This window comes from Cervus canadensis, chromosome 3 (assembly GCF_019320065.1).
Source record: "Cervus canadensis isolate Bull #8, Minnesota chromosome 3, ASM1932006v1, whole genome shotgun sequence".
Classification (NCBI taxonomy): Eukaryota; Metazoa; Chordata; class Mammalia; order Artiodactyla; family Cervidae; genus Cervus; species Cervus canadensis.
The window spans coordinates 14,258,945-14,285,179 of record NC_057388.1 but is presented as its reverse complement, the minus strand read 5'-3'; the positions used below and the strand labels follow the sequence as shown (position 1 = coordinate 14,285,179).

At 38.0% G+C, this 26,235-nt stretch overlaps 1 protein-coding gene across 3 annotated transcripts in view; it reads left to right on the top strand.

Moving 5' to 3' along the window:
- COL28A1 (collagen type XXVIII alpha 1 chain) overlaps positions 1 to 26,235 on the top strand; it is a 182,114-nt gene that overhangs the window by 68,801 nt on the left and 87,078 nt on the right. For all 3 annotated transcript variants that reach the window (XM_043462670.1, XM_043462669.1, XM_043462671.1), the window contains 6 exons: positions 226 to 294; positions 8,638 to 8,709; positions 9,445 to 9,513; positions 12,396 to 12,467; positions 23,614 to 23,682; positions 24,296 to 24,364. In XM_043462670.1, the coding sequence (XP_043318605.1) occupies positions 226 to 294; positions 8,638 to 8,709; positions 9,445 to 9,513; positions 12,396 to 12,467; positions 23,614 to 23,682; positions 24,296 to 24,364 (420 nt within the window). The remainder of the gene's footprint in view (positions 1 to 225; positions 295 to 8,637; positions 8,710 to 9,444; positions 9,514 to 12,395; positions 12,468 to 23,613; positions 23,683 to 24,295; positions 24,365 to 26,235) is intronic.

The following is a 26,235-nucleotide window of genomic DNA, read 5'->3' as shown; positions in this document are numbered from 1 at the left end:
GACCATATATACATATATATGTACATATATATATATATTTGCCTGAAATATATCTGTATTTGAATAGATAAATGCATATACACACATATGGGAATAGAGCCTATGAAACTCAGGTTTATCTTATTTTGCTGATATGTTTTGCTCTTAGGAGATCAAAGGTAGGTATATGTTATTTTTATTTTGGTGCTAGAGTCAAATACTCTTTAAATACTCTTTCCTCACTAGGGAGAAGTTGGCCAGATGGGCCCTACGGGCCCTAGAGGACCGGTGGGACTTGGAGTACAAGGTCCAAAGGTGAGTTGTCTAAGCTAGTCGGAGGTATTTATGTCATATTATGTAAAGCTTCATTTATATCCAGAGGAGATTACTTATTCAGAAAAGAGTCTGATGCTCAAGTCATATGGTTTAAGAAGAACCAAAATATTAGTTTATTTTAATGACAACTATGTTTCTATTATTAATTTATTAGCATTAGAGGTCCTCTTTCACCGCTTTCAAAGTGATTCTTTAAGGACATTGTTGTCTGGCATATTATAAAAGTTTAGTAGAATTTCAGTAAAGCTTACTTCCCTTCTCTTGTTTGGTGGCTGGCTCCTTCTCATTCTTCAGGTCTCAACTCAAAAGATACTTCCTCAAAATTCATTTACTAAACCTAAAGTATGTTCACCCCACTATTGTTACCCAGTTATTTAAAAGCACACTGTTTGTCCCCTTGATTTTACCACTTAACTTGCATGTTTTTTGAATCACTCTCCATTGTACTACACCCTCTGGAAATGCACTGCCCTCTAGAAACGGCAGGCACTTGCCACATGGCCTTACTGAACACTTGACATGTGGCTGGTATGAACTGAGGGTGCTACCAAGGTACTCTACACTCTGGATTACAAAGCTTGGTACAAAAAATGAATGTAAACTATACGATCAATATATTTGTATATGGAGTACATGTTGAAATGACAAAATTTCAGATGTATTAAGTAAAATATATTATTAGAATTGTCTTTATCTGTTTCTTTTAAAGTTGTAAATGCGGCTATTAATAAAATTATAATTACATATATGGCTTGCTTTATATTTTCATTGAATAGTGCTACTCCACTGGGGCAGAGACTTTGTTTCCTTTTCTTCTTTATTACTGAATCCTCAGTTTGAGGGACACAATAGTTACCAATAAGTGCTGTTGAATAATAAATGAATCCTTGTTTTACCCTTCACAATTTCTAGAACTCATCCTGAAGGCATCTAGAATCCGGCAAGCCTTGCTGAGGATTAAAATCCATCATTGTTCTGAAGTCACAGTCATGATTCTTAAGAGAGTTTGGGTATTAAACTAATATGTAAGATACAGTCTAAGACAAATATATACAAGTTTCATATACATAAACATATAATTGCAAGAGACAAAAAATATACTAATATAGTGATAATAGCTGCCATTTGCTGAATGGGTTGGCTTTGTCACATCATGTGCTAAGTACTAAATATGCCATGTACGTATATATCTATATACATATATATACGTTTATGTCTATACATGTCTATAGTATATATGTGTATATATACATATTATGTCATTTAATGCCAATTTCAGAGGGGCCATATAGGGTAGCAAGACTATGAGGCACTTAGACTACCTGAATTCAAATCCCAACCTTGCACTAAATAGATATGTAATCTTAAGCTTCTCTCATTTTAAAAAATGAAATACTGAAAATATACTTACTACTGTAGAGAATAACAAAGAACACCCATGTATTCCACAACCCAGCTTTACCAAATATCAACATTTTGCCACATGTATTCTAAAATGTTTTAAAGAAGTATTGTAGATATAGCTGAAGGTCTCTGTCTGTGCTCCCCAATTCTGCAGTCCCCCTTTCCCTCCCCAGACATAATCATTATCATGAATTATTGTTTATCATTCTTTCAAAGTTTATATGATTCTCCCACAATTTTATTCATAAGCCATATATTGCTTTTTTGTATTGTTGAACTTTACATAATATATCATTTGGCAATATATTTATATTCAGCCTTATGTGTTGTGCTTTTATATGCCTTTGATTCAGTTTAATGGCTTTATGATACTACACTGCATGAGAATACTTCATTACTGATAGACGTTTAAATTACTTTCTATTTTGTGCATTTGCCAACAATGCTGCCATAAGCATTCTCTGGGTTTTGTCTTGTGTAAGGATATAAATCTCTCCTATCAGTAGATGACAGATTGCTGTGAATTGGAAGATCACAGAGTATACAAGTTTTCAATTTTCGTATTGTGAAAATCCTGCCCCAAAGAAACAATGGGTACAGTGTTCGAACCAGTTTACCCTCCTTCCAGCAGCAGATAGCAATGCCCTTTTCTCTACATTCTGGCCAGTGTGAAATGTGTAAAAAAATACATCTCATTGGTTCAGTTCTTATTCCCTGGGAACTAACTGAACAGTTTTTGACTGCTTAATGGACCTTACTTTTTCTTTTTTATAAATTCCTGTAGATACTCACTTTTTGGATATTGAATATTCCTCTCATAGCTTAAGATACGGCTTATCTTTTTCACTTTACTTAGAGTGCTTTCCACTGCATAGACGTTTTCGATTTTGATGTATTTCTATCCCTTTATGGTTTGAGTTTTTGGAATATTATTTTAAAACATTTCTTGAACCCAAAGTCGTAATATGTTTTAACATATTTTCTTTTGAAAATGTTGGTGTTTTACTTTTTAAAATTTACGTCTTTAATACACTTGGAATTTATTTTTGTGGCTAGGGCAAGGTATGGAATCTATTTTTCCCTATATGATAACCATATATCTTAGCATCAGTTATTAAATTGCCACGCTGACTTGTAATACCTCCAATGTTATGTATCAAATTTCTATATGTCTGAGTATCAGTGCCTGAGTGATGCCACTGATCTATGCCACTCCATTTGCCTATTAATATCTCTCAGGGCTACTATCTCTCTGTCTGGATTATGACAGATTTATAATGCTTTATCATCCATAGGGAAAATGCTCTCATCTTCTTCCCTGGCTGTTCTTGGTTCTAACATATACATTTTAGAAATGGCTTGTCCAATTTGATAAAATATTCCATTGGAGTTTTTGAAATTGAACTGAAACTTCAGATTAAACATTGAGTCTTTCAAACCACAGAGTAAAACTCTCTACTTTTTCACAAAAATAGTTTTCATCTTATCCATAAACATCTTCTACTTTTTTTAGTTAAAAAGGTACCTTGGGTAAATTTTTATGATTGTGAATTGTTTCCTTTTTTTGTACTTTTCAATTAACTGTAATGTGCCTATGGGGAAAGTACTGTCTTGTTATTGTCTTATTTTGCTATATTGATTTTTGTATCCACTCACTCGATGTAATTTTTTATTTCTATTTGTAAAGTCTCTTGCTTTTTCACTCCTTGTGAACATAGGCATATTGTCTAAAAATAAAAACAATTATGCCTATTCCTTTCCAGTTCTTTTTCTTATTCACTTTTTACCATTTTACACTGCTAGGATCCCCACTGCAATATTTAAAGGAAGTGGATGTGCTCCTAAAATTTCACTTTTAAATGTGACATTTGCTGTAGGTTTTTGACAGATACTGTAGGTATCTGTAGGTTTTTGACAGGTTAAGGCAATTCTGTATTTCAATTGTACCAAAATTTGCTTACTAGTCATAAGTGAGTATTGGATTTTACCAGATTTTGCATCTACTAAGATAATCATATTATTGTTCTCTTTTAATTTGTTAATATTACATTTCAAGATTTTTGAGATGTTGAAATATCCTGACATTCTTTGAGATAAACTCAATTGATTATGATGTATATTTTTAATAACAATAATTCAATTGATTAATCTTTTATTCAGGCTTTGTGCACCCACTTTAAATAATTATATTTATTGTGTGACTAACATACAATCAAAGCACATGACTAAAGTGTACAATTTGGTAAGTTTTGACATAGGTGTGTGTATATATATCTAGATATATATGTTCTTGAGGATGATAAAAGCATCTATCACCCCCCAAATTATTATGTATTTATTTGTAATATCATCTATTCATCTCTCCCTAATGTCTCCTATCTTTATTGATCTGTTTTCTGTAGATCTGCTTTCCTATCATCTGGTAATCACTGATTTCTGCTTTCTGTTATCAGAGATTAGTTTACATTTCCTAGAATTTCATATAAGTAGCATAATTTACTATATACTTTTTCCCAATCTTTTTAAACTCAGGAAGTTATTTTGAAATCTGTGTTTAACATATATAATAATTTGTTATTATTTATTGCTGAACAGAACTCCATTGTATGTATATAGCGCAGTTTGGTCATCTATTCACCTCTTAGTGACAATTTGGTTTTCTCCAGCTTTTTATTATAGATAAAGCTCTTATGAATATTTATGTACATGTCTTTGTATAGACATGTTTTCCTTTTTTGGGGGTAAAAACCTAGGAGTGAAATAGCTGGGTCATATGATAAGTATCTATTTAGCTTTTCAAGTAATTGTTAAATTGGTTTCCAAAAGAGTCTGCATTCTGTCTATATTTTCACTGGGTATAGAATTCCATACTGATGGCTTTTTCTTCTTTAAAAAAATTTTGTTTTAAAATATTTATTTATTTGGCTGTACCAGGTCTTAGTTGCAGCCTGTGGGATCTAGTTTCCTGACCAGGAATTAAGCTCCCTGCATGGGAGCTTGGAGTCTTTGCCACTGGACCACCAGGAAAGTCCCTCTTTTTTTCCCCCCAGTACTTTCATGTTGGTCTACTGTCTTCTCACTTGCAGTATTTCTGATGAGAAATCTGTTGTAATCTATACATTTTTCTCACTGCTGCTGCTGCTAAGTCACTTCAGTCGTGTCCGACTCTGTGTGACTCCATAGACGGCAGCCCACCAGGCTCCCCGTCCCTGGGATTCTCCAGGCAAGAACACTGGAGTGGTTTGCCATTTCCTTCTCCAATGCATGAAAGTGAAAAGTGAAAGGGAAGTCGCTCAGTCATGTCCTACTCTTTGCCACCCCATGGACTGCAGCCTACAAGGCTCCTCCATCCATGGGATTTTCCAGGCAAGAGTACTGGAGTGGGCTGCCATTGCCTTCTCCATAATGTCTATTTTCTCTGGTTACTTTTGAGATTTTCTCTGTATCACTGGCTTTGAGCCATGTGATTCTAATGTGCCTTAATTCAATTTTCTTTATATTTCTTATGTTTGAATTCCATTGTTCTTCTTGGGTCTTTGAGTTATTGACTTCATGAAATTTGGAAAATATTAGGTTGGCACTTCTTGAAATATTTCCCACCCTCAGCCTTTAGCTAGGAAACTCCCACTTAAATTTGAAGGCTTGAAGTTTTCTCACAGTTCTCTGATGCTCTGCTTATTCTTATTTAGTCCATTTTCTTTGTGTTTCTTTTTGTCTTTGTTTTTTTAATTAATTAATTTATTTTAATTGGAGGCTAATTAAAATATTGTGGTGGTTTTTATTACACATTAATATGAATCAGTCACGGGTGTACATGTGTTCCCCCATCCCAAACCCGCCTCCCACTGTTTCATTTTGAGTAGAGTTTATTGCTATATCTTTCAGTTTGTTAATCTTTTCTTCTGTGATGTCTAATCTGCTTTTAATTCTATCTGGTGTATTTTTATCTCATACTTTGCAATTTTCAACTCTAGAAGTTCAAGTTGTATCCTTCAATATCTTTCATGTCTATTACCAAGTTTTAATTTTTCTTTAGTTTCTTGAACATATGGAATGCAGTATAATAACTGTCTTAATATTATCCATAAATTCTATCACCTGCATCATGTTTCTGCAACTTGTCTGAATCCTCAATAGCTTTTGATTATCTGCCAAACATTGTGAATTTTACCTTTTTAGGTGCTAGATTTTTTTTGTATTCCTATAAATATTTTTGAGCTTCTTTTCTTAGATGCTTCTACATTACTTGAAAACAGTTGGAACATTCTGGTCTTGCTTTTAAGATTTATTAGGTAGGACAGGAGCAGTATCTAGTCTGGGGCTAATTTTCCCCCACTACGAAGGCAATACTCTTTTAAAAAGTCATCTATGCCCGCAGCACTGTGAAGTTTTTTCTTGCCACTGGGAGCAGGCACCCTATCTTTCCTGCTATCAGTTCTCTGATCCTTTCAAGTGGTTGTTTTCATGGCCTGGGGTGATTTCTTCACTCTGTGCTAACAGTATTCACCTAAATACTCAAGGGGGATGCGCCTTAGATCTTCATGTTCTCTTCATGTCACTCCCTCCTCTCTGGTAATCTATTTTGTGAGTTTCTGATATCTTGGCTTGCCTTTGTCTCCTTAAATTAGAGAGACTTCTGGACTTGCCCTGGATTCTCTCTCCCTGAACAATGGCCTGGAAACTTTATCCGGATAGTAAACTTGGGAAACGGTAGCATGAATGTCATTGTTTCATATATTTTGTTATTGCCTTTTTAGTTGTATCAGGTGGGAAGTTAAATCTAGTTCCTATCCCTCCAAGGCTTCCCTGGTGGCTCAGATGGTAAAGTATACACCTGTAATGCAGGAGACCTGGGTTCAACCCCTGAGTTGGGAAGATTCCCTGGAGAAGAGAATGGCAACCCACTCCAGTATTCTTGCCTGGAGAATCCATGGACAGAGGAGCCTGGCAGGCTACCACCGTCCATGGGGTCACAAACAGTTGGACATGACTGAGCAACTCACACACACACACGCACGCACACACACACACACACACACACGCTCTTACATTAACATGAGAACCTTAAGTTGGAATGTTTTTCTTAGGTAGACTGGTCTATAATTTAGTTTTCTTATCTTGTATGGTTTTTTAAGTCAAAGTTTTATTAGCCTCATAAAATAAATTGGATAGAGTTCCCTCTTTTTCTATGTTTTAGAAACAATAGGGGGGATATCTGTTCTTCAGACGTTTAAAAATATGGTAAGGTTTGACTGGAAAGTCAACTAAGCCTGTGATCCTGGAGGGAGAGGAAGTTCCAGACTTGCAATTACTTACTGAAATTATTGATTTATTTAGCTTGTCCATTCCTTCTTATGCCATTTATGTAATTTATATTTTTCTTAAAGACTATCCATGTATTAATGTTTCCAATATATTTGTTTGAGATTATCACAGAAATTTTCTATAATTAAAAAATTTTACTATGTATAGATTCACCTTTCATTCCTAATACTGTTTTTTTATGCCTTTTCTTTTACAAATATTTATCATTACAGTTAGACGTTTATTTATTTTCTTAGTATTTTTAAGTTTTTATTACCTTTTAATTTTGTTACTCTTCTTGCTTTTTGCTAGTAAGTTTATGATTTTCTCTCATTTTTATTATATCCTACTATTTACTTTTTTGGGGAAGAGGATTGGCTCAGAGGTTAAAGCGTCTGCCTGCAATGCAGGAGACCTGGGTTCAATCTCTGGGTTGAGAAGATCCCCTGGAGAAGGAAATGGCAACCCACTCCAGTATTCTTGCCTGGAGAATCCCACGGATAGAGGAGCCTGGTGGGCTACAGTCCATGGGGCTGCAAAGAGCTGGAGATGACTGAGTGACTACTACTACCACTACTATTTACTTTTAGGTTCACTGTGCTTTTTTCACTAGTTTTTAAAGTTGAGTTTAGTTGAAATGATTTTCCATTATTTTCAATATTTTTTGCTCTTAATAAATGCAGTAAGGACACATTTCCCTGGAGAAGGAAATGGCAACCCACTCCAGTGCTCTTGCCTGGAGAATCCCGTGGACAGAGGAGCCTGGCGGGCTAAAGTCCATGGTGCTGCAAAAGAGTCAGACATGACTAAACAACAACAAAGGACAGTGATATACTGTTTGATAGTAGCATGTGTTTTCTCTGAACATTTTAAAGGACTTAAATTATAAATTGACTTGAAGGTGGGTATAATAATTGAATTTTACAGTTGGAAGCAATGTTTGGGTCTCAATTATTTCATCTCATTTTTATATTCATTTTTTTTTAGGGCTGCTGTCACAAATTAGCACAAACTGTGTGGCTTAACATAACAGAAATTTATTTTCTCACCGTTCTAGAGGCTGAAAGTAAAAAATCAAGGTGTCTGCAGGGCCACACTTCCTCCAAAACCTATCAGGGACAATTTTCCTCTGCCTCTTAGCTTCTGGTGGTGGCCAATCCCTGGCATTCCTTGGCCTGTAGCTACATTACTCTTGGCTCTCTTGTCACATGGGGTTCTCCCTACATGTCTGTCTTCGCATTATACTTTCCTCTTATAAGGACACTAGTCACGCTGGATTAGGACCCACAATAATGACCTCATCTCAACTGTGTTACCAAATAAGGTCCATTCCCTGGTGCCAGCGTTTAGGACTTCAACATATCATTTGGGGGAGGGAGCTGGTCACAGTTCAACCCATAATAAACAACATAATCCAAAACTGAGATCTGGAGATGTTAAGTAACTCGCCCAAGGTCAAGTAGCTTAATGACTGTTAATTCCTATTCAGATTTCCCTGCTCCTAGGCTTTTCTCAGATATTATAATAAGATGCATCCCACTGCAAGTACCTTAAAGTGAGGTTCCATGATAAATCTGAGCTTCTGGGAAATAAAAATCTCTCCTCATCCACCAGGGGGAGCCAGGCTCAACAGGGCTCCCAGGACAGCCAGGAGTGCCAGGAGAAGACGGAGCTTCAGGGAAGAAGGTAACACTGTTTTCCATTTTATTGGAATAAAACTATCAAACCACGTATATCCTGGTCCTGCAAGAGCTCAAATGAAACCATTCAAGACGAACTTAGTCTCTTTAAGAAAATAAAATCCCACAACTCTAAATATCCTTTTTCACTTAGTTCAGATAAAAGAGCACCAATTCAAAGCCTGAGTAGGTATCTTACGACCTCTGCCTTTTCTCTGGCATTTTGGCCATGGTGTTCCAGTGACCTACTCCCTTGCGGATTCCTAGAAAGCACTTTTATTTAAACTCTGAGAAAAAGGCTTTTTTCCTCTCCTCCAAAAAGGAAAGTCTGTAAATGTATTCAGGAAGTAAGGCCATTATAAAGATTTCCTGAAATATTTTGAGTTGACATTTGAAATACTCATTTTTCAATATAAGTAGTGAAAAACAGCAGATGGTAAGGCTGAAGGTCTTTCTTGTTTTTTCAAAAAACAAACCACTGAATGTGAATGAAGAGCCAAAAGAAAGTGAGCTTATTGCTTTGGCAACTGGCTGGGAAATTGGACTTTTTCATGATATTTCAGCTGCTCTGAGCTAAACTGAAGCTTGATATTAATTTATTCATGTTGGTAAACTTCCAAATTAATTTTGAGACTGTACTGGAGGATCCAAGCAGAGACTGTTGGCTGTAAGAAGAGACAAGGCGGGTGTATCCATATTGGCTATGGAAGATCAACTAAGACATTGGTATCATTTTCTCTAGGGAGAAGCAGGGCTTCCGGGGGCAAGAGGCCCTGAAGGACCACCTGGGAAAGGACAGCCTGGCCTCAAGGTATGGAACCCACAGTGGTAGGGGATGGGAAGCAGACTGCCTGAGTTCTGGTCTTGATGATAGGAAGCCAACTTAGGAGAAATTTGATGTTATTTTTGCTATGTCAAAGATGTTTACTTCTGGCTTAAAATTATGGACACTAGCTTTTGAGCTTTTGTAGACAGCAAGTATGTATTATTTATTTCCATTTTCCTAACATCTGTCACAAAACCAAGCTTATAGGAAGAGTTCAACACATGTTTTCTTAATAAACAGCCAAGCTGACATTTAAAAAACAAACACACAGTAAGGGAAAAGAACTTGAGATACATCCTTGAGACATCAAAGTCCATAATGTTTTTTCAAATATTTATAAAATCTCATAGAGTAGTAAGAAATATAACCTTATGAAGTGGCACTTTCACAACATGGCATAGATTTATTTAACACATTTTAGAAATGCTTGTTAAATAATATCTTTATATGTCAAGATGAAAATACCCAAATTCATCAATAAGACCATAACATACAACCTCCAAGGTGTCAGATATTACTACAGTTCTTAGGTGCAGTCATCAATGCCCATATAAATATCCTGAAGAATTATATATGAGTAAAGTAAAAATAAAATCCATATACCTACTGGTGTTCTATTTTTAATTCTATTAAAATAGTAATTGATAGCTTAGATGTCTATGTATTATGAAAAATATTGGCTAAAATTGAGTCATTAGCCTTAAACATGAGAATTTGAAATATAAATGTATTCGCAGCATTTCAAACATTTAAAATTTAAAACTGACTAACCCGACTATGAGATCTGTTTTTTTTGGGGGAGGGGGCACAGTGGGCAGCAGAGAGTAGAAACAAGCATAGAGAATTCCTTTTTAACATCATGCAAAAAATACTTTTAGAAATGATTGCCTATTAACATTCAGGAGAACTAATGTTTCCTTGAATATACTTTTGGAAAATAGACCCTTTGAGCTAATAATTGAAGCTGTGGGGATGAAAGACAACTCTGAGAAAGAGAGCTAAGGTTGGAGTCCTGCATTTTACCGCGGCTGGAAAGAGAGCATTCCGTACAGTATGAAGACAGGCTGAATAACAGAGTACCATGTTAGGGGAACCAAGGAGAAAGGGCTTCAAGAAGAAAGCAATGGGTGGTGTCAAATACACCAGCAGAACAAGGAAAATATGCGCTAACTGGATTTCTGGTGTTGAGGTGATATGGGGCTTGTAGAAGGCTATATGTTGAAGAGTGGTAGGAGGGAATATGTTATGTATTGAAGTAGGCAGTGTGCAGTGCTGGCACTTTATTACATTTAGGTGGATCTGGGTTTCCCTGATGGTTCAGATGGTCAAGAATCCGCCTGCAACGTGGGAGACCTGGGTTTGATCCCTGGGTTGGGAAGATCCCCCGGAGGAGGGCATGGCAACCCACTCCAGGATTCTGGCCTGGAGAATCTGCATACAGGCTGCAGTCCATGGGGTCGCAAAGAGTCAGACATGACTGAGTGACTAAACACACACAAACACACTGCTGTTGGTTTCTGGGATCATTTAGGTCAATAAGTTAAATATGGTAGTGAAGGGGAGAACATAAATAGTTGGGGTAGATTTCGATGCTATTGGCAGATGATAATGACATGATAAGTGATACTTGGATAGTCAACAGTTTTTTAAATTATCTGCCATCACGGCTCTCCATCAGTATGGGTACTAGGGAGCTGTCTGCATGTCTGTGGATTCTGTAGGTCGCTTTTCTTAGTGGAGTGTCTGCATTGCTGATGCCCTCGGTATAGGCCAGTGGTTCTCAGGGCGCAGCCCCTGGAACAGCAGTGTCAGCGTCACCTGGGAATGTGTCAGAAATGTAAATTATTGGGCTCCACTACAGACCTAGTAAATAAGAAACTCTGGATGGGGGGCCCAGAAATCTCCAGGTGATTCTTATGCATGTTCAGGTTTGAAAATGGTGGTAGAGTCATTTATGTCATAAATATTGGACAGCCTCACGGTAAAGAATCTGCTGGCAATGCAGGAGACCCAAGTTCAATTCCTGGGTCCGGAAGATCCCCTGGAGATGGGAATAGCTACTCACTCCAGTATTCTTGCCTGAAAAATCCCTTGGATAGAGGAACCTGGTGGGCTACAGCCCATGGGGTCACAAAGAGTCGGACACAATTGAGTGACTAACGCTTTCAGCTACACACCCCAAGGAATTCTTTTGTTGGGCTATGCACATGCTTAGCTATGGTGCCTTGCAGTTGAGCCCTAGGGTAAGGATAGTTCTGGGATGCTCTGAGGCTTCTGGTTGAAGGTAATAAAATTCTTTGGCAGGGAGCACTGGTGTACACAACCCTGCTGGGTAACACGAGGCAATTTGTAGCTCTGCGCCAGGTTAATGCTCACTCATCTTTCTACCAATTGAATTATTGGCCTCCTTGGGCAGAAAGAATTAAACTCCATGGAGGAAGAACCAGGGCTAATTTTTTAAATGTCTCATTTTATGTTTCAAAACTGAAATAGCACAGACTCTGAAAAACAGCATGGAAAAGCATAGATGGCTTTCTTCGTTGAAACTGTGACTGTCTCAGAACCACTACTTAAATAGACCAAGAGGGTGAAAGAACTGTAAAGTCAAATCAAAGTCTCCAAGGAAAGATACTGAACATAGAGTTTAGGAAGTGTTAAATCATACTGAGTAAATGGTGCATTCTGGACAATTTTGAAGTCACGTAATCTGCACAAGAACATTGACAGATCCTGTGCAACTGAGCTGGGCTTGGGGAACATGACTTTGAAGTTGGTATGCACTGAGAGTCTGGCCATGATGTAGTTGCTATAAGAAGGAGGTGGATATATTATAAAACAACTGTATTTTTATAATTCCTTTTTGTCAGGGAGATGAAGGAAAGAAAGGGAGCAAAGGAAATCAAGGACAGAGGGGGTCTCAGGGGCCCGGAGGGCCAAAGGTATGTATCTTAAATTCTCATTTATGCTTTGGGGAGATCATTCGTGTGTCCGGTTTTAATGGAATCTTAGATCTCTACTGTTTCCTTCTTAAGAAATACAAAACCAGAGCCTCCAAAATGATAAAGGCTTTAGAAAACATACTATTCCAGACCATTACAAAATGGGATAAAGAGATTGTATAAAACATGTAATTTTCATTGGAATATTGATGCTGCTAGGAGAGAATTTCTGTGTCAGCGCTCTTTATTAAAACCAAATATTCCATAGTTGGGATACCTTAAGACCATAGGCGATACCAATTCTCTATCATCTCTCTTTGCTAAACAAGGACAAAAATGTCCCCAACTGAGAGGTGATGTGGTAAGGAAGTAGGGTGGGGCTTCAGAAGGCATGAGATGGGGATTCTCATCCTGCTGCACCCCAGAACTTCTGGAGGTCAGTCACTTTAATCATGGAAATAATCATGGTAATAGTGTCTATTTCATAGGGTTGTTGTGATGACTTTAAGGAGTGAATAAAGCACTTCTCATGGTTCTAGGTACATTGTCAGTGTTCATCGCATGGAGTTACTCAGAGAGGAAAAAATCAGTACAGTGAAATGGAAAGTAGGGCGTATATGTCCTGATAAACTGCCTGAGACAGGGTGCTGAGGAAAAAGTAAGGAAAACGTGAAGCAAGCAAATAGGCACGTGTCCTGACTTAGCAGGAGAGAATACTGAGGTCATCTGGATGCGTCAGGAAACAAAAATTGCATACCTGAGAGGGTTCAGGGCCCCAGGAAGATGCTAACTGTAAGAAGGAAACAAGAAGCATGTTTAAGGGCCAGAGGATTAAAGAACAACTTTAAAACAAACTGGCTACCAGTAAGATACGAGCAGACACAAAGCAAAGCATCCCCCATCTGCCAGTGATTCTTAAACTTCCATGTCAGCATTATTGCCTGGGAGCTTGTTACAAAGTCATATTTCATGGTGCCATGACAAGAAATCTGGATTTAGTATGTAGGTGGGACCCAGGAATCTGCATTTCCTAAATAAGTACCTCCTGCTGCAGGAAGCTCAAGGAGCACCTGATGAGAAAAGCCATTATATAGGAAATGTGTTGTATTAACAACAGTGATTACTCTTCATGTCTTAATTACTCTTCATGTCAACATGAATATTTTCTTGCATTTTGAAATAAAGCTTTTCCTGATAAAGAATTACCATATTGTAAAACATACTCACACTTTAATTAGGGTCTTTAAAAGAATTTGTGTACTTTTTATGTATACAATTTTATATTTAAAAGTAATTGGCTTCTTTAGACATATAGATGACCAGTAGGCACTTGAAAAGATGCTCAGCATTACTAATTATCACAGAAATGCAAATCAAAACTATACTGAGGTACCACATCACACCAGTCAGAATGGTCATCATTAAAAAGTCTACAAAATAACAAATGCTGGGGAGGGTGAAGAAAAGGGAACCCTCCTACACTCTCAGTGGGAATGGAAGTTGCTGCAGTCACTATGGAAAACAGGATAGAATTTCCTCAGAAAACTAAAAACAGAACTATCATATGACCCAGCAATCCCATTTCTGGGCATATACCTGAACAAAACTGTGATTCAAAAAGATACATGCACCGCTATGTTCATAGCACCACTATTCACAATAGACCAAATATGGAAATAATCTAAATGTCCATCAGCAGACTGATGGAAGAAGAAGATGTGGTATAAATATACAATGGAATACTACTCAGCCATAAAAAAGAATGAAATAATGCCATTCGCAGCAACATGGATAGATCTAGAGATTATCATCCTAAGTGAAGTAAGTCACAAAGATCAATACCATATATCACTGATATGCTAAATCTAAACTATGGCACAAATGAACCTGTCTATAAAACAGAAACAGACTCACAGACATAGAGGACAGGCATGGTCGTTAAGGGGGAGAGGGGTGGAGAGGGATAGATTGAGAGTTTGGGATGAGCAGATGAAAACTATTACATGTAGAGTGGATGAACAACAAGGTCCTACTGTATAGTTCAGGGAACTATTAATATATCCAATATCCTGTGATAAACCATAATGGAAAAGAATATAAGAAAAGAACCTCTATATGGTGATAAGTGAGTCACTTCGCGGTACAGCAGAGATCGGCACAACACTGTAAATCAATTATACTTCAATAAAACATTAAACAAATTTAAAAATAATTGGCTTCTTTTTATTAAAAAAAAAAGTAGAATAAATTAAATCTAGATGCATAATTTACCTTAACCTGGTTTTAGTGATAATTTTAACAGGTTAATGTCTTATCCCATTGCTCCAGGACTGAATAGGGTGGTTATCTGTTGCCAGAATCCTGGCCATGTCCTGTACCACTGACATACGGGTTTGGATTGAGGACTGGCACACACATGGCTTGGCATCATCTGGCCCCAGCAGGCCAGTGTGTTCAGCCCATTGGTCATATGGGTGATCAGAACAGTGGGGGGTGGGGGGCGGTCCTAAGATCGTGGAGGAATAGGACGGGGAGACCACTTTCTCCCCCACAAATTCATCGAAAGAACATTTGAACACTGAGCAAATTCCACAAAACAACTTCTGAATGCTGGCAGAGGACATCAGGCATCCAGAAAGGCAGCCCATTGTCTTCGAAAGGAGGTAGGAAAAAACATAGAAGATAAAAAGAGAGACAAAAGAGGTAGGGATGGAGATCCGTCCTGGGAAGGGAGTCTTAAAAAAGAGAGGTTTCCAAACACCAGGAAACACTCTCACCGGCGAATCTGTGGTGAGCCTTGGAATCTCAGAGGGCAACATAACCAGGAGGAAAAATAAATAAATAATTAAAACCCACAGATGACGTGCCTAAAGGCAACTCCCAGCAGAGAAGCAGCGCAGACGCTGGCATCTGCCACTAGCAAGCAGGGACTGGACAGGGAGGCACGGCTGCATTGCTTAGGGTAAGGACCTGGCCTGAATGGCCCGAGGGCAATCTGAGGGAACTAACTAGAGATAGCAACCCAGACTGTGGGATAGCTATCCCGCAAAAAGCCCTAACCTAAGACACCGCCAGGCCCGCTCACAGAGCAAAGGACTGAGCAGAGCTAGCCGGCTGCGGACCGGCCCATCCCCCGCCAGAGACAGGCAGGCCAGGGCAGCCAGAGCCCTAAGCGGGCAATCACGTCCCTAGAGAGGCGTCATTTACCAAACTGCAAGCAGGCTTCCTTGCTAACCAAGACTTCTTGGGATTCTGGATGGTTGACATCCGCCGGGAGGGTTGCAGCCAGAGATCAGCTCCCCAGAAGAGACACACGGCACACCTGAGAAGGCGCGCTCCTTGTATACCCAGAAAACTGAGCAGCTAGGATGGGGGAAGGGATAAGTCGCAGCGACCACGCTGGCCAAACACCTGGCCACCTGAGCTGCTCGGACCTGGGAAGGGTACAAAACGCAGGCCCATTCAAGTCTGCGCCTTTGTGGAGTCCCGAGAACCTGAACCTGAGCGGCTTAGACCTGGGAAGTGCATGCAACCCAGGGCCGGCCTCAGACAGTTCCCGGCAGAGCAACCTGGAGCCTGAGGGGTGTAGACGGGGAAAGCACACACGTGGTGAACGGGGGCAAACCCAGTGTGGCCCAGACACTGCGAGCGCTCCCCACGCACGCCGGTGACATATGTTTGCAGTGCTCCTCCCTCCCCACCGCACGACTGAACACGCGAGCCTAAAAAAGTGACCACCACCGCCCCCTTGTGTCAGGGCGGAAATTAGACACTGAAGACACCAGCAAACAGAAGAAGCCAAAATAAACAGTGGGAACCGCTTTGGAAGTGACAGGTGCAACAGATTAAAACCCCGCAGTTAGCACCGACTACATAGGAAGGGGAAGTGTAAGCTGGATCAAGACACTATCTGAAAATGAACTGACCCCACACTGTCTGCAACAACACCAGAGAAAGTCCTAGATATATATTTACTATTATCATTTTTTAAATTAAAATTAAAAAAATTTAAGTCCTCTATTACTCCTTTAATTTTCATTTTTATAACCTACTATTACTTTGCAAAAAAAAGACCCAATTTTTAAAGCAAACTTCATATATATATATTTCATAAATTTTGTGACTTTGTTTTTTCCTTTAATATTGTATGTCTGAGAATCTAACCTCTACTCTAGATGTTTAATCTTTGCTTTTTGGTATTTGTTATCAATTTTGTACCTTTAAGAACCCAATCTTCAGTACCCATTTTTACTTGGGAGCGAGATTACTGGCTGGATTGCTCTCTCCCCCTTTGGACTCTCCTTTTTCTCCACCAGGTCGCCTCTATCACCTCTCTCCCTCTTCTCTTCTCTACCCAACTCTGTGAATCTCTTTGTGTGTTCCAGGCTGTGGAGAACACTTAGGGACCTGATTACTGGCTGGATCTCTCTCTCTCCTGTTGATTCCCCCTTTTCTCCTCCTGGCCGCCTCTGTCTCCTTCCTCCCTCTTCTCTTCTCTGTGTAACCCCATGAACATCTCTGAGGGGTCCAGACTGTGGAGAGCACATAGGGAAGTGACTACTGGCTAGCTTGCTCTCTCCCCTTTTGATTTCCCCTCGTCTCCTGGTCACCTCTATCTCCCTCCTCCCTCTTCTCTTCTCCATGTAACTCTGTGTACCTCCCCGGGTGTCCCTCACTATGGAGAAACTTTTCATCTTTAACCTAGATGTTTTATCATTGGTGCTGTATAGATGGAGAAGGCTTGAGGCTACTGTAAGAACAAGATTGAAAACCAGAGGCAGGAGGCTTAAGTCCAAATCCTGAGAACACCAGAGAACTCCAGACTCCAGGGAACATTAATCAATAGAAGCTCATCAAATGCCTCCATACCTACACTGAAACCAAGTACCACCCAAGGGCCAACAAGTTCCAGAGCAAGACATACCACGCAAATTCTCCAGCAACACAGGAACATAGCCCTGAGTTTCAATATACAGGCTGCCCAAAGTCACACCAAACCCACTGACATCTCAAAACTCATTACTGGACACTTCAGTGCACTCCAGAGAGAAGAAATCCAGCTCCACCCACCAGAACACCAACACAAGCTTCCCTAACCAGGAAACCTTGACAAGCCACATGTCCAACCCCACCCACAGCAAGGAACCTCCACAATAAAGAGGAACCACAAACTGCCAGAATACAGAAAGGCCACCCCAAACATAGCAATATAAACAAAATGAAAAGGCAGAGAAATACCCAGGAGGTAAAGGAACAGGATAAATGCCCACCAAACCAAACAAAAGAGGAGGAGACAAGGAATCTACCTGATAAAGAATTCCAAATAATGACAGTGAAAATGATCCAAAATCTTGAAAGCAAAATGGAGTTACAGATAAATAGCCTGGAGACAAGGATCAAGAAGATGCAAGAAATGTTTAACAAGGACCTAGAAGAAATAAAAGAGAGTCAATATATAATGAATAATGCAAAAAATGAGATAAAAAACACTCTGGAGGGAACCAACAGTAGAATAATGGAGACAAGAAGATAGGATTAGTGAGGTAGAAGATAGAATGGTAGAAATAAATAAAACAGAGAGGAAAAATGAAAAAAGAATTAAAAGAAATGAGGACAACCTCAGAGACCTCTGCAACAATGTTAAATGCCCCAACATTCGAATCATAGGAGTCCCAGAAGAAGAAGACAAAAAGAAAGGCCATGAGAAAATACTTGAGGAGATAATAGTTGAAAACTTCCCTAAAATGGGGAAGGAAATAGTCACCCAAGTTCAAGAAACCCTGAGAGTCCCAAACAGGATAAACCCAAGGTGAAACACCCCAAGACACATATTAATCAAGTTAACAAAGATCAAACATAAAGATCAAATATTAAAAGCAGCAAGGGAAAAACAACAAATAACACACAAGGGGATTCCTATAAGGATAACAGCTGATCTATCAATAGAAACACTTCAGGCCCGAAGGGAATGGCAAGACATACTTAAAGTGATGAAAGAAAATAACCTACAGCCCGGATTACTGTACCCAGCAAGGATCTCATTCAAATACGAAGGAGAAATTAAAAGCTTTACAGACAAGCAAGAGCTGAGAGAACTCAGCACCACCAAACCAGCTCTCCAACAAATGCTAAAGGATCTTCTCTAGACAGGAAACACAGAAAGGGTGTATAAACTTGAACCCAAAGCAACAAAGTAAATGGCAATGGGATCATACTTATCAATAATTACCTTAAATGTAAATGGGTTGAATGCCTCAACCAAAAGACAAAGACTGGCTGAATGGATACAAAAACAAGACCCCTATATATGTTGTCTACAAGAGATCCACCTAGAAACAGGGGACACATACAGACTGAAGTGAAGGACTGGAAAAAGATATTTCACACAAACAGAGACCAAAAGAAAGCAGGAGTAGCAGTATTTATATCAGATAAAATAGACTTTAAAACAGAGGCCATGAAAAGAGACAAAGAAGGACACTACATAATGATCAAAGGATCAATCCAAGAAGAAGATATAACAATTATAAATATATATGCACCCAACATAGGAGCACTGCAATATGTAAGACAAATGCAAACAAGTATGAAAGGGGAAATTAATAAGAACACAATAATAGTGGGAGACTTTAATATCCCACTCACACCTATGGATAGATCAACTAAACAGAAAATTGACAAGGAAACACAAACTTTAGATGATACAATAGACCAGCTAGACCTAATTGATATCTATAGGACATTTCACCCCAAAACAATGAATCTCACCTTTTTCTCAAGTGCACATGGAACCTTCTCCAGGATAGGTCACATCCTGGGCCATAAATCTAGGTTTGGTAAATTAAAAAAACTGAAATCATTCCAAGCATCTTTTCTGACTACAATGCAGTAAGATTAGATGTCAATTACAGGAGAAAAACTATTAAAAATTCCACATAGGGAGGCTGAACCACATGCTGCTGAATAACCAACAAATCACAGAAGAAATAAAAAATAAATCCAAATATGCATAGAAATGAATGAAAATGAAAACACAACAACTCAAAACCTATTGGACCCTGTAAAAGCAGTGCTAAGGGAAAGGTTCATAGCAATACAGGCTTACCTTAAGAAACAAGAAAAAAGTCAAATAGATAACCTAACTCTACACCTAAAGCAACTAGAAAAGGAAGAAATAAAGAACCCCAGGGTTAGTATAAGGAAAGAAATCTTAAAAAAAATTAGGGCAGAAATAAATGCAAAAGAAACAAAAGAGGCCATAGCAAAAATCAACAAAGCCAAAAGCTGATACTTTGAGAAGCTAAATAAAATTGTCAAACCATTAGCCAGACTCACCAAGAAACAAAGGGAGAAAAATCAAATCAACAAAATTAGACATGAAAATGGAGAGATCACAACAGACAACACAGAAATACAAAGGATCATAAGAGACTACTATCAGCAACTATATGCCAATAAAATGGACAACTTGGAAGAAATGGACAAATTCTTAGAAAAGTATAACTTTTCAAAACTGAACCAGGAAGAAATGGAAAATCTTAACAGACCTATCACAAGCATGGAAATTGAAACTGTAATCAGAAATCTTCCAGCAAACAAAAGCCCAGGACCAGACAGCTTCACAGCTGAATTCTACCAAAAAATTAGAGAAGAGCTAACACCTATCTTACTCAAACTCTTCCAGAAAATTGCAGAGGAAGGTTAACTTCCAAACTCATTCTATGAGGCCGCCATCACCCTAACACTAAAACCTGAAAAAGATGCCACAAAAAAAGAAAACTACAGGCCAATATCACTGATGAACATAGATGCAAAAATCCTTAACAAAATTCTAGCAAACAGAATCCAACAACATATTAAAAAGATCATTCATCATGACCAAGTGGCCTTTATCCCAGGGATGCAAGGATTCTTCAATATCTGCAAATCAATCAATGTAATACACCACATTAACAAATTGAAAGATAAAAACCATATGATTATCTCAATAGATGCAGAGAAAGCCTTTGACAAAGTTCAACACCCATTTATGATAAAAACCCTCCAGAAAGCAGGAATAGAAGGAACATACCTCAACATACAAGCCATATATGACAAACCCACAGCAAACGTTATCCTCAATGGTGAAAAATTGAAAGCATTTTCCTTAAAGTCAGGAACAAGACAAAGGTACCCACTCTTACCACTACTATTCAACATAGTTTTGGAAGTGTTGGCCATAGCAATCAGAGCAGAAAAAGAAATAAAAGGAATCCAGATAGGAAAAGAAGTGAAACTCTCAATGTTTGCAGATGACATGATCCTCTACATAGAAAACCCTAAACACTCCACCAGAAAATTACTAGAGCTAATTAATGAATACAGTAAAGTTGCAGGATATGAAATCAACACACAGAAATCCCCTGCATTCCTATACACTAACAATGAGAAAACAGAAAGAGAAATTAAGGAAACAATTCCATTCACCATTGCAACAAAAAGAATAAAATACTTAGGAATATATCTACCTAAAGAAACAAAATACCTATACATAGAAAGCTATAAAACACTGATGAAAGAAATAAAAAAGGACACAAATAGATGGAGAAATATATTATGTTCATGGATTGGAAGATTCAATATAGTGAAAATGAGTATACTACCCAAAGCAATCTATAGATTCAATGCAATCCCTATCAAGCTACCAATGGTATTTTTCACAGAACTAGAACAAATAATTTCACAATTTGTATGGAAATACAAAAAACCTCAGATAGCCAAAGCAATCTTGAAAAAGAAGAATGGAACTGGAGGAATCAACCTGACTGACTTCAGGCTCTCCTACAAAGCCACAGTCATCAAGACAGTATGGTACTGGCACAAAGACAGAAATATAGATCAATGGAACAAAATAGAAAGCCACGCACCTATGGACACCTTATCTTCGACAAAGGAGGCAAGAATATACAATGGAGAAAAGACAATCTTTTTAACAAGTGGTGCTGGGAAAACTGGTCAACGACTTGTAAAAAAATGAAACTAGAACACTTTCTAACACCATACACAAAAATAAACTCAAAATGGATTAAAGATCTAAATGTAAGACCAGAAACTATAAAACTCCTAGAGGAAAACATAGGCAAAACACTCTCCAACATAAATCACAGCAGGATCCTCTATGACCCACCTCCCAGAATATTGGAAATAAAAGCAAAAATAAACAAATGGAACCTAATTAAAAGTAAAAGCTTTTGCACAACAAAGGAAACTATAAGCAAGATGAAAAGACAGCCTTCAGAATGGGAGAAAATAATAGCAAATGAAGCAACAGACAAAGGATTAATCTCAAAAATATACAAGCAACTCCTGCAGCTCAATTCCAGAAAAATAAATGACCCAAGGAAAAAATGGGCCAAAGAACTAAACAGACATTTCTCCAAAAAGACATACAGATGGCTAACAAACACATGAAAAGATGCTCAACATCACTCATTATTAGAGAAATGCAAATCAAAACCACAATGAGGTACCATTTCATGCCAGTCAGAATGGCTACTATCCAAAAGTCTACAAGGAATAAATGCTGGAGAGGGTGTGGAGAAACGGGAACCCTCTTACACTGTTGGTGGGAATGTAAACTAGTACAGCCACTATGGAGAACAGTGTGGAGATTCCTTACAAAACTGGAAATAGAACTGCCATATGACCCAGCAATCCCACTCCTGGGCATACACACCGAGGAAACCAGATCTGAAAGAGACACATGTACCCCAGTGTTCATCGCAGCACTGTTTATAATAGCCAGGACATGGAAGCAACCTAGATGTCCATCAGCAATCGAATGAATAAGAAAGCTGTGGTACATATACACAATGGAATATTACTCAGCCATTAAAAAGAATGCATTTGAATCAGTTCTAATGAGGTGGATGAAACTGGAGCCTATTATACAGTGAAGTAAGCCAGAAAGAAAAACACCAATACAGTATACTAACACATATATATGGAATTTAGAAAGATGGCAACAATAACCCTGTATGTGAGACAGCAAAAGAGACACGTTATGTATAGAACAGTCTTTTGGACTCTGTGGGAGAGGGCAAGTGTGGGATGGTTTGGGAGAATGGCATTGAAACATGTATATTATCATATGTGAAATGGATGGCCAGTCCAGGTTTGATGCATGAGACAGGGTGCTCAGGGCTGGTGCACTGGGATGACCCAGAGGGATGGGGTGGGGAGGGGTGTGGGAGGGGGATTCAGGATGGGGAACACATGTACATCTGTGGTGGATTCATGTCAATGTATGACAAAACCAATACAATATTATAAAGTAATTAGCCTCAAAAAAAAAAAAAAAAAGCAGGAGGCCTCAGCTGTGAAGATGGACCTGGAACTATATTCAATATCCTGTGATAAACCATAATGGAAAAGAATGCGAACATTTATATATTGTATATATGAATCATATATACATGTTATACATGGTTCAGCTATACATGAATCACTTTACTGTATAGTAAAAATTAACACAACATTAAAACATACCTCAATAAAATAAGTTAAAAAGATAAAGACAATTGCTTTGCACAGTGTTTCAAAGTACAGTAGTAGTACCTATATCAGAACTACCAGAGGTGCCTTATAAAAATTCATATTACATTTTTTTTTACCACAAACTACTTCTAAAAAGGGACATGAGATACCATACAATGGAAGAATGATATACTATGGAGCATAAAATAACAAAGGAAAAAGTTGTAAACTAGAAAGAACATTATTTATCTATCAGATGTACCTTAAAACTTATACTAAAGGTATTTGCTATAACTGAACAAATATTTCCCTCTGAGCTTCCTGGCATACAAACACAAAAATGAATCACCACACATTGCATGATTTTTGTTACCTAATAAAATGATGTACAAGAGAGAAATTTCCTATTACTAAGGAATTAATTGAATTTATTTATTATAGGGAGTGAAATCTTAATTATCAGTAACTTTAGTAGTGGTTTAACAAAGATGCTCAAATATTTTCACATGGTTTGTAAAACAGGTCACAATACTTTAAAATGCTGGAAATATATTTCTATATTTTTCTTAACAGAATTCCTGTATATCATTTCCTTGTTTGAAATGTAATGAGTATTTTCCTCTGTTTTTAGGGTGATCCAGGAATTATGGGCCCTGTTGGGATGCCTGGAATATCAATTCCTGGACCACCTGGACCAAAAGTATGCATTCTTGGGAAAATTTTTTTCTTTTACTTGGATTTTTTGGAAGTTGGAGTGGGGAAAAGATTCATAAAACCAGTGAAAGAATTTTAGCTTGGAAAAACCCAAAGATATTATATAGCTCAACCCTGACATTTCATGATTAAGCAGATGGAGGGCCAGCAGCAAATTTAAGGTTAGAAACCAGGTTTTCTGCTCCTGGTCTTGACCTTATCACTCTACTTTGAACTACCTCCCTTACATGCTAGCCTTAATGCATGTAAGAATTTATTGCATTTGTTCGAATAATCTGCTAATCAGAAAGTCTGGCAGAAAAGAAATCCACTCAGATGTAAGAGCATTCCCAGACATTTTCACAGTCTAAATATTTGTGTCTAGAGAGCCACCTATTATTTCAGCTATTCTCCGAAAAGCTTAGTGGTCTTTACTGACAGTTTTTATTTGCTTAAGATTTGAAACTCTTCTCAAATATATTAGAAGGATGTACTCTCTCGGGTTCTGATTCTAAGAGATTAAGCTCTTCATAATTGGCCAATGGCTTTTTATGCTCTGTGCCATGATGGTTTCTCATAAAATCTAAAGCCTGAAACTGAAAATTGTTTGACATGTGCAGGGAGACCGAGGTGGACCTGGGATGCCTGGATTTAAAGGAGAACCTGGAATTGCTATTCGAGGACCAAAGGTATCCTTTGTTCATGTTCTTTTATTTATTGAAATAAAAAATGAAAGTAGATTTAATGCATCATAAGTTATGACTGAGATTGCTCTACTTAGAGTCTCTACACTGATGAACTGAGATATAAGAATATACTATTCCCCTTTTAAAAAATCAAGCCAGCAGATCATTTATTTTTCATAAATGTGGAGGATGATAGCTCCTCTGGTAAAATGTTTGCTGACTAAACAGCTGATTGAAAATGCTTTTTTTCTTTCTGTAATGTCTATAATATGATATTATATGGCCTCTGGCCTCCTTCATTTACATATTAATGGCCAATGCATCTCTTCTGCAAAACACTGTCCAAAGAGTTCATGTTTAGAAACTTTATTGAATTAGATTTCCCTGCTTGTTGTCCATCTTTCAGAGTTATTATAAATGAAAATGCAAATAATGACAGGAGAAGACAGTTTTAAGTAATCATCACTATTTTTTCCATGGCAACAAAGTACGATTTCCCTCCTCACATAAAATCTAGCCTTACAGAGAAATTCTACTTTCCAAATGTCAACAAGCACATCCCTGTTTATGAGAACAGGCTTTGGGGCTCCATAACCATCACTCATTAAATTAGTAGCATGTTGTTGTGTAGCTTTGAAGCTGGCTTTAGTTTATCAAATTGTCTGTTCTCAATGAAAGGGTTCAAGTACTGACACTAGTGATTTTCAAACTTCAAAAAAGAAAACTTAGAACCATCTTTGCATATAATTCAAAGCCTATTATATACTAACATAAGTTGTAGTGATCCTTCTTAAAGCAAGAGGTAGGATCCTGACCTCCACTATTCTTAATCACTTTGAGAGTTGTCCTTGCTAGAGTGCTGATCTTCTGGCAATAAGGGGACAGAAGACGTTTCTGGGATATTTTCAAGCTAAAACAGAGAATGTCCTGGGAAAATCATAACAAGATGATAACCCTACTGCCCAGACTCTGAGGCACATAGGAACCAAAGCTATGTAAAAGACTCTACAGAAACCCAAGTTATGTATGACTTAAGGAGAAAATTCCAAATTTCCGAATGCTAAAACTACAGGCATGGCCTCAGTCAAGAACATTTGAGTGACAATTTTCGTATTATTTGATAGCTTCCTGAATCTATGCATCCCTAGGTCCATAATGCAAGGTTATTTCTCTCTACTTACACTGTTCTTTACAAGAGAAGCAACATCTAAATGTATAGTTGATGTTTATAAGCTCTGACTATTTTCTACTGATCATTATTGGTGATGGTATTAGGAGTTATTTGCCTTTTCACTCCAGTCATTTTTACTTTGTTCTACCATTCTTCCCTAATGGATTGTTTTTAAGTTTATGGAGGGTTAGCTGATAAAAATTTTGGCACATCATTTCAGTTTTATGTGTTTCTTCAGGGACCTCCAAGATTTTTTTTTTTTTGGAAAAAGCTCATTTTGAAACACCTGATTAAGATTTCTACCCTAATTTCTGTTGAATGAGAGAGACTCTTCAAAGAGAATCACTCTGCAAAACATTTTCTTGAATCCAGTGCAGAAAAGCCAAGTGGCAAAATTCCATCCCTGAAACTATCAGGAGGCGTCCAAAATAAAAATCTGAGCAAGAACACTGCCCTTTCCCTACCCCCTGATAGCATCAGAAGTAACATGTTAACTGAAATTTCTGCAGGAGAGAGGACACAGATCTCTAGGAAAAAAATGTTTCTAAACCATGGATGTTTCAATGGCTTTCCCTGCAGTGTGGGGGCCAGAGGATAAACAATAACAGCTGCTGATAATTTGTTACAGGCTTGGAATTTAGGAATGAAAACGGAAAGTGAATTTTGATTCCAATTTCTTTTTAAATTTCGACTTAACCAGGGG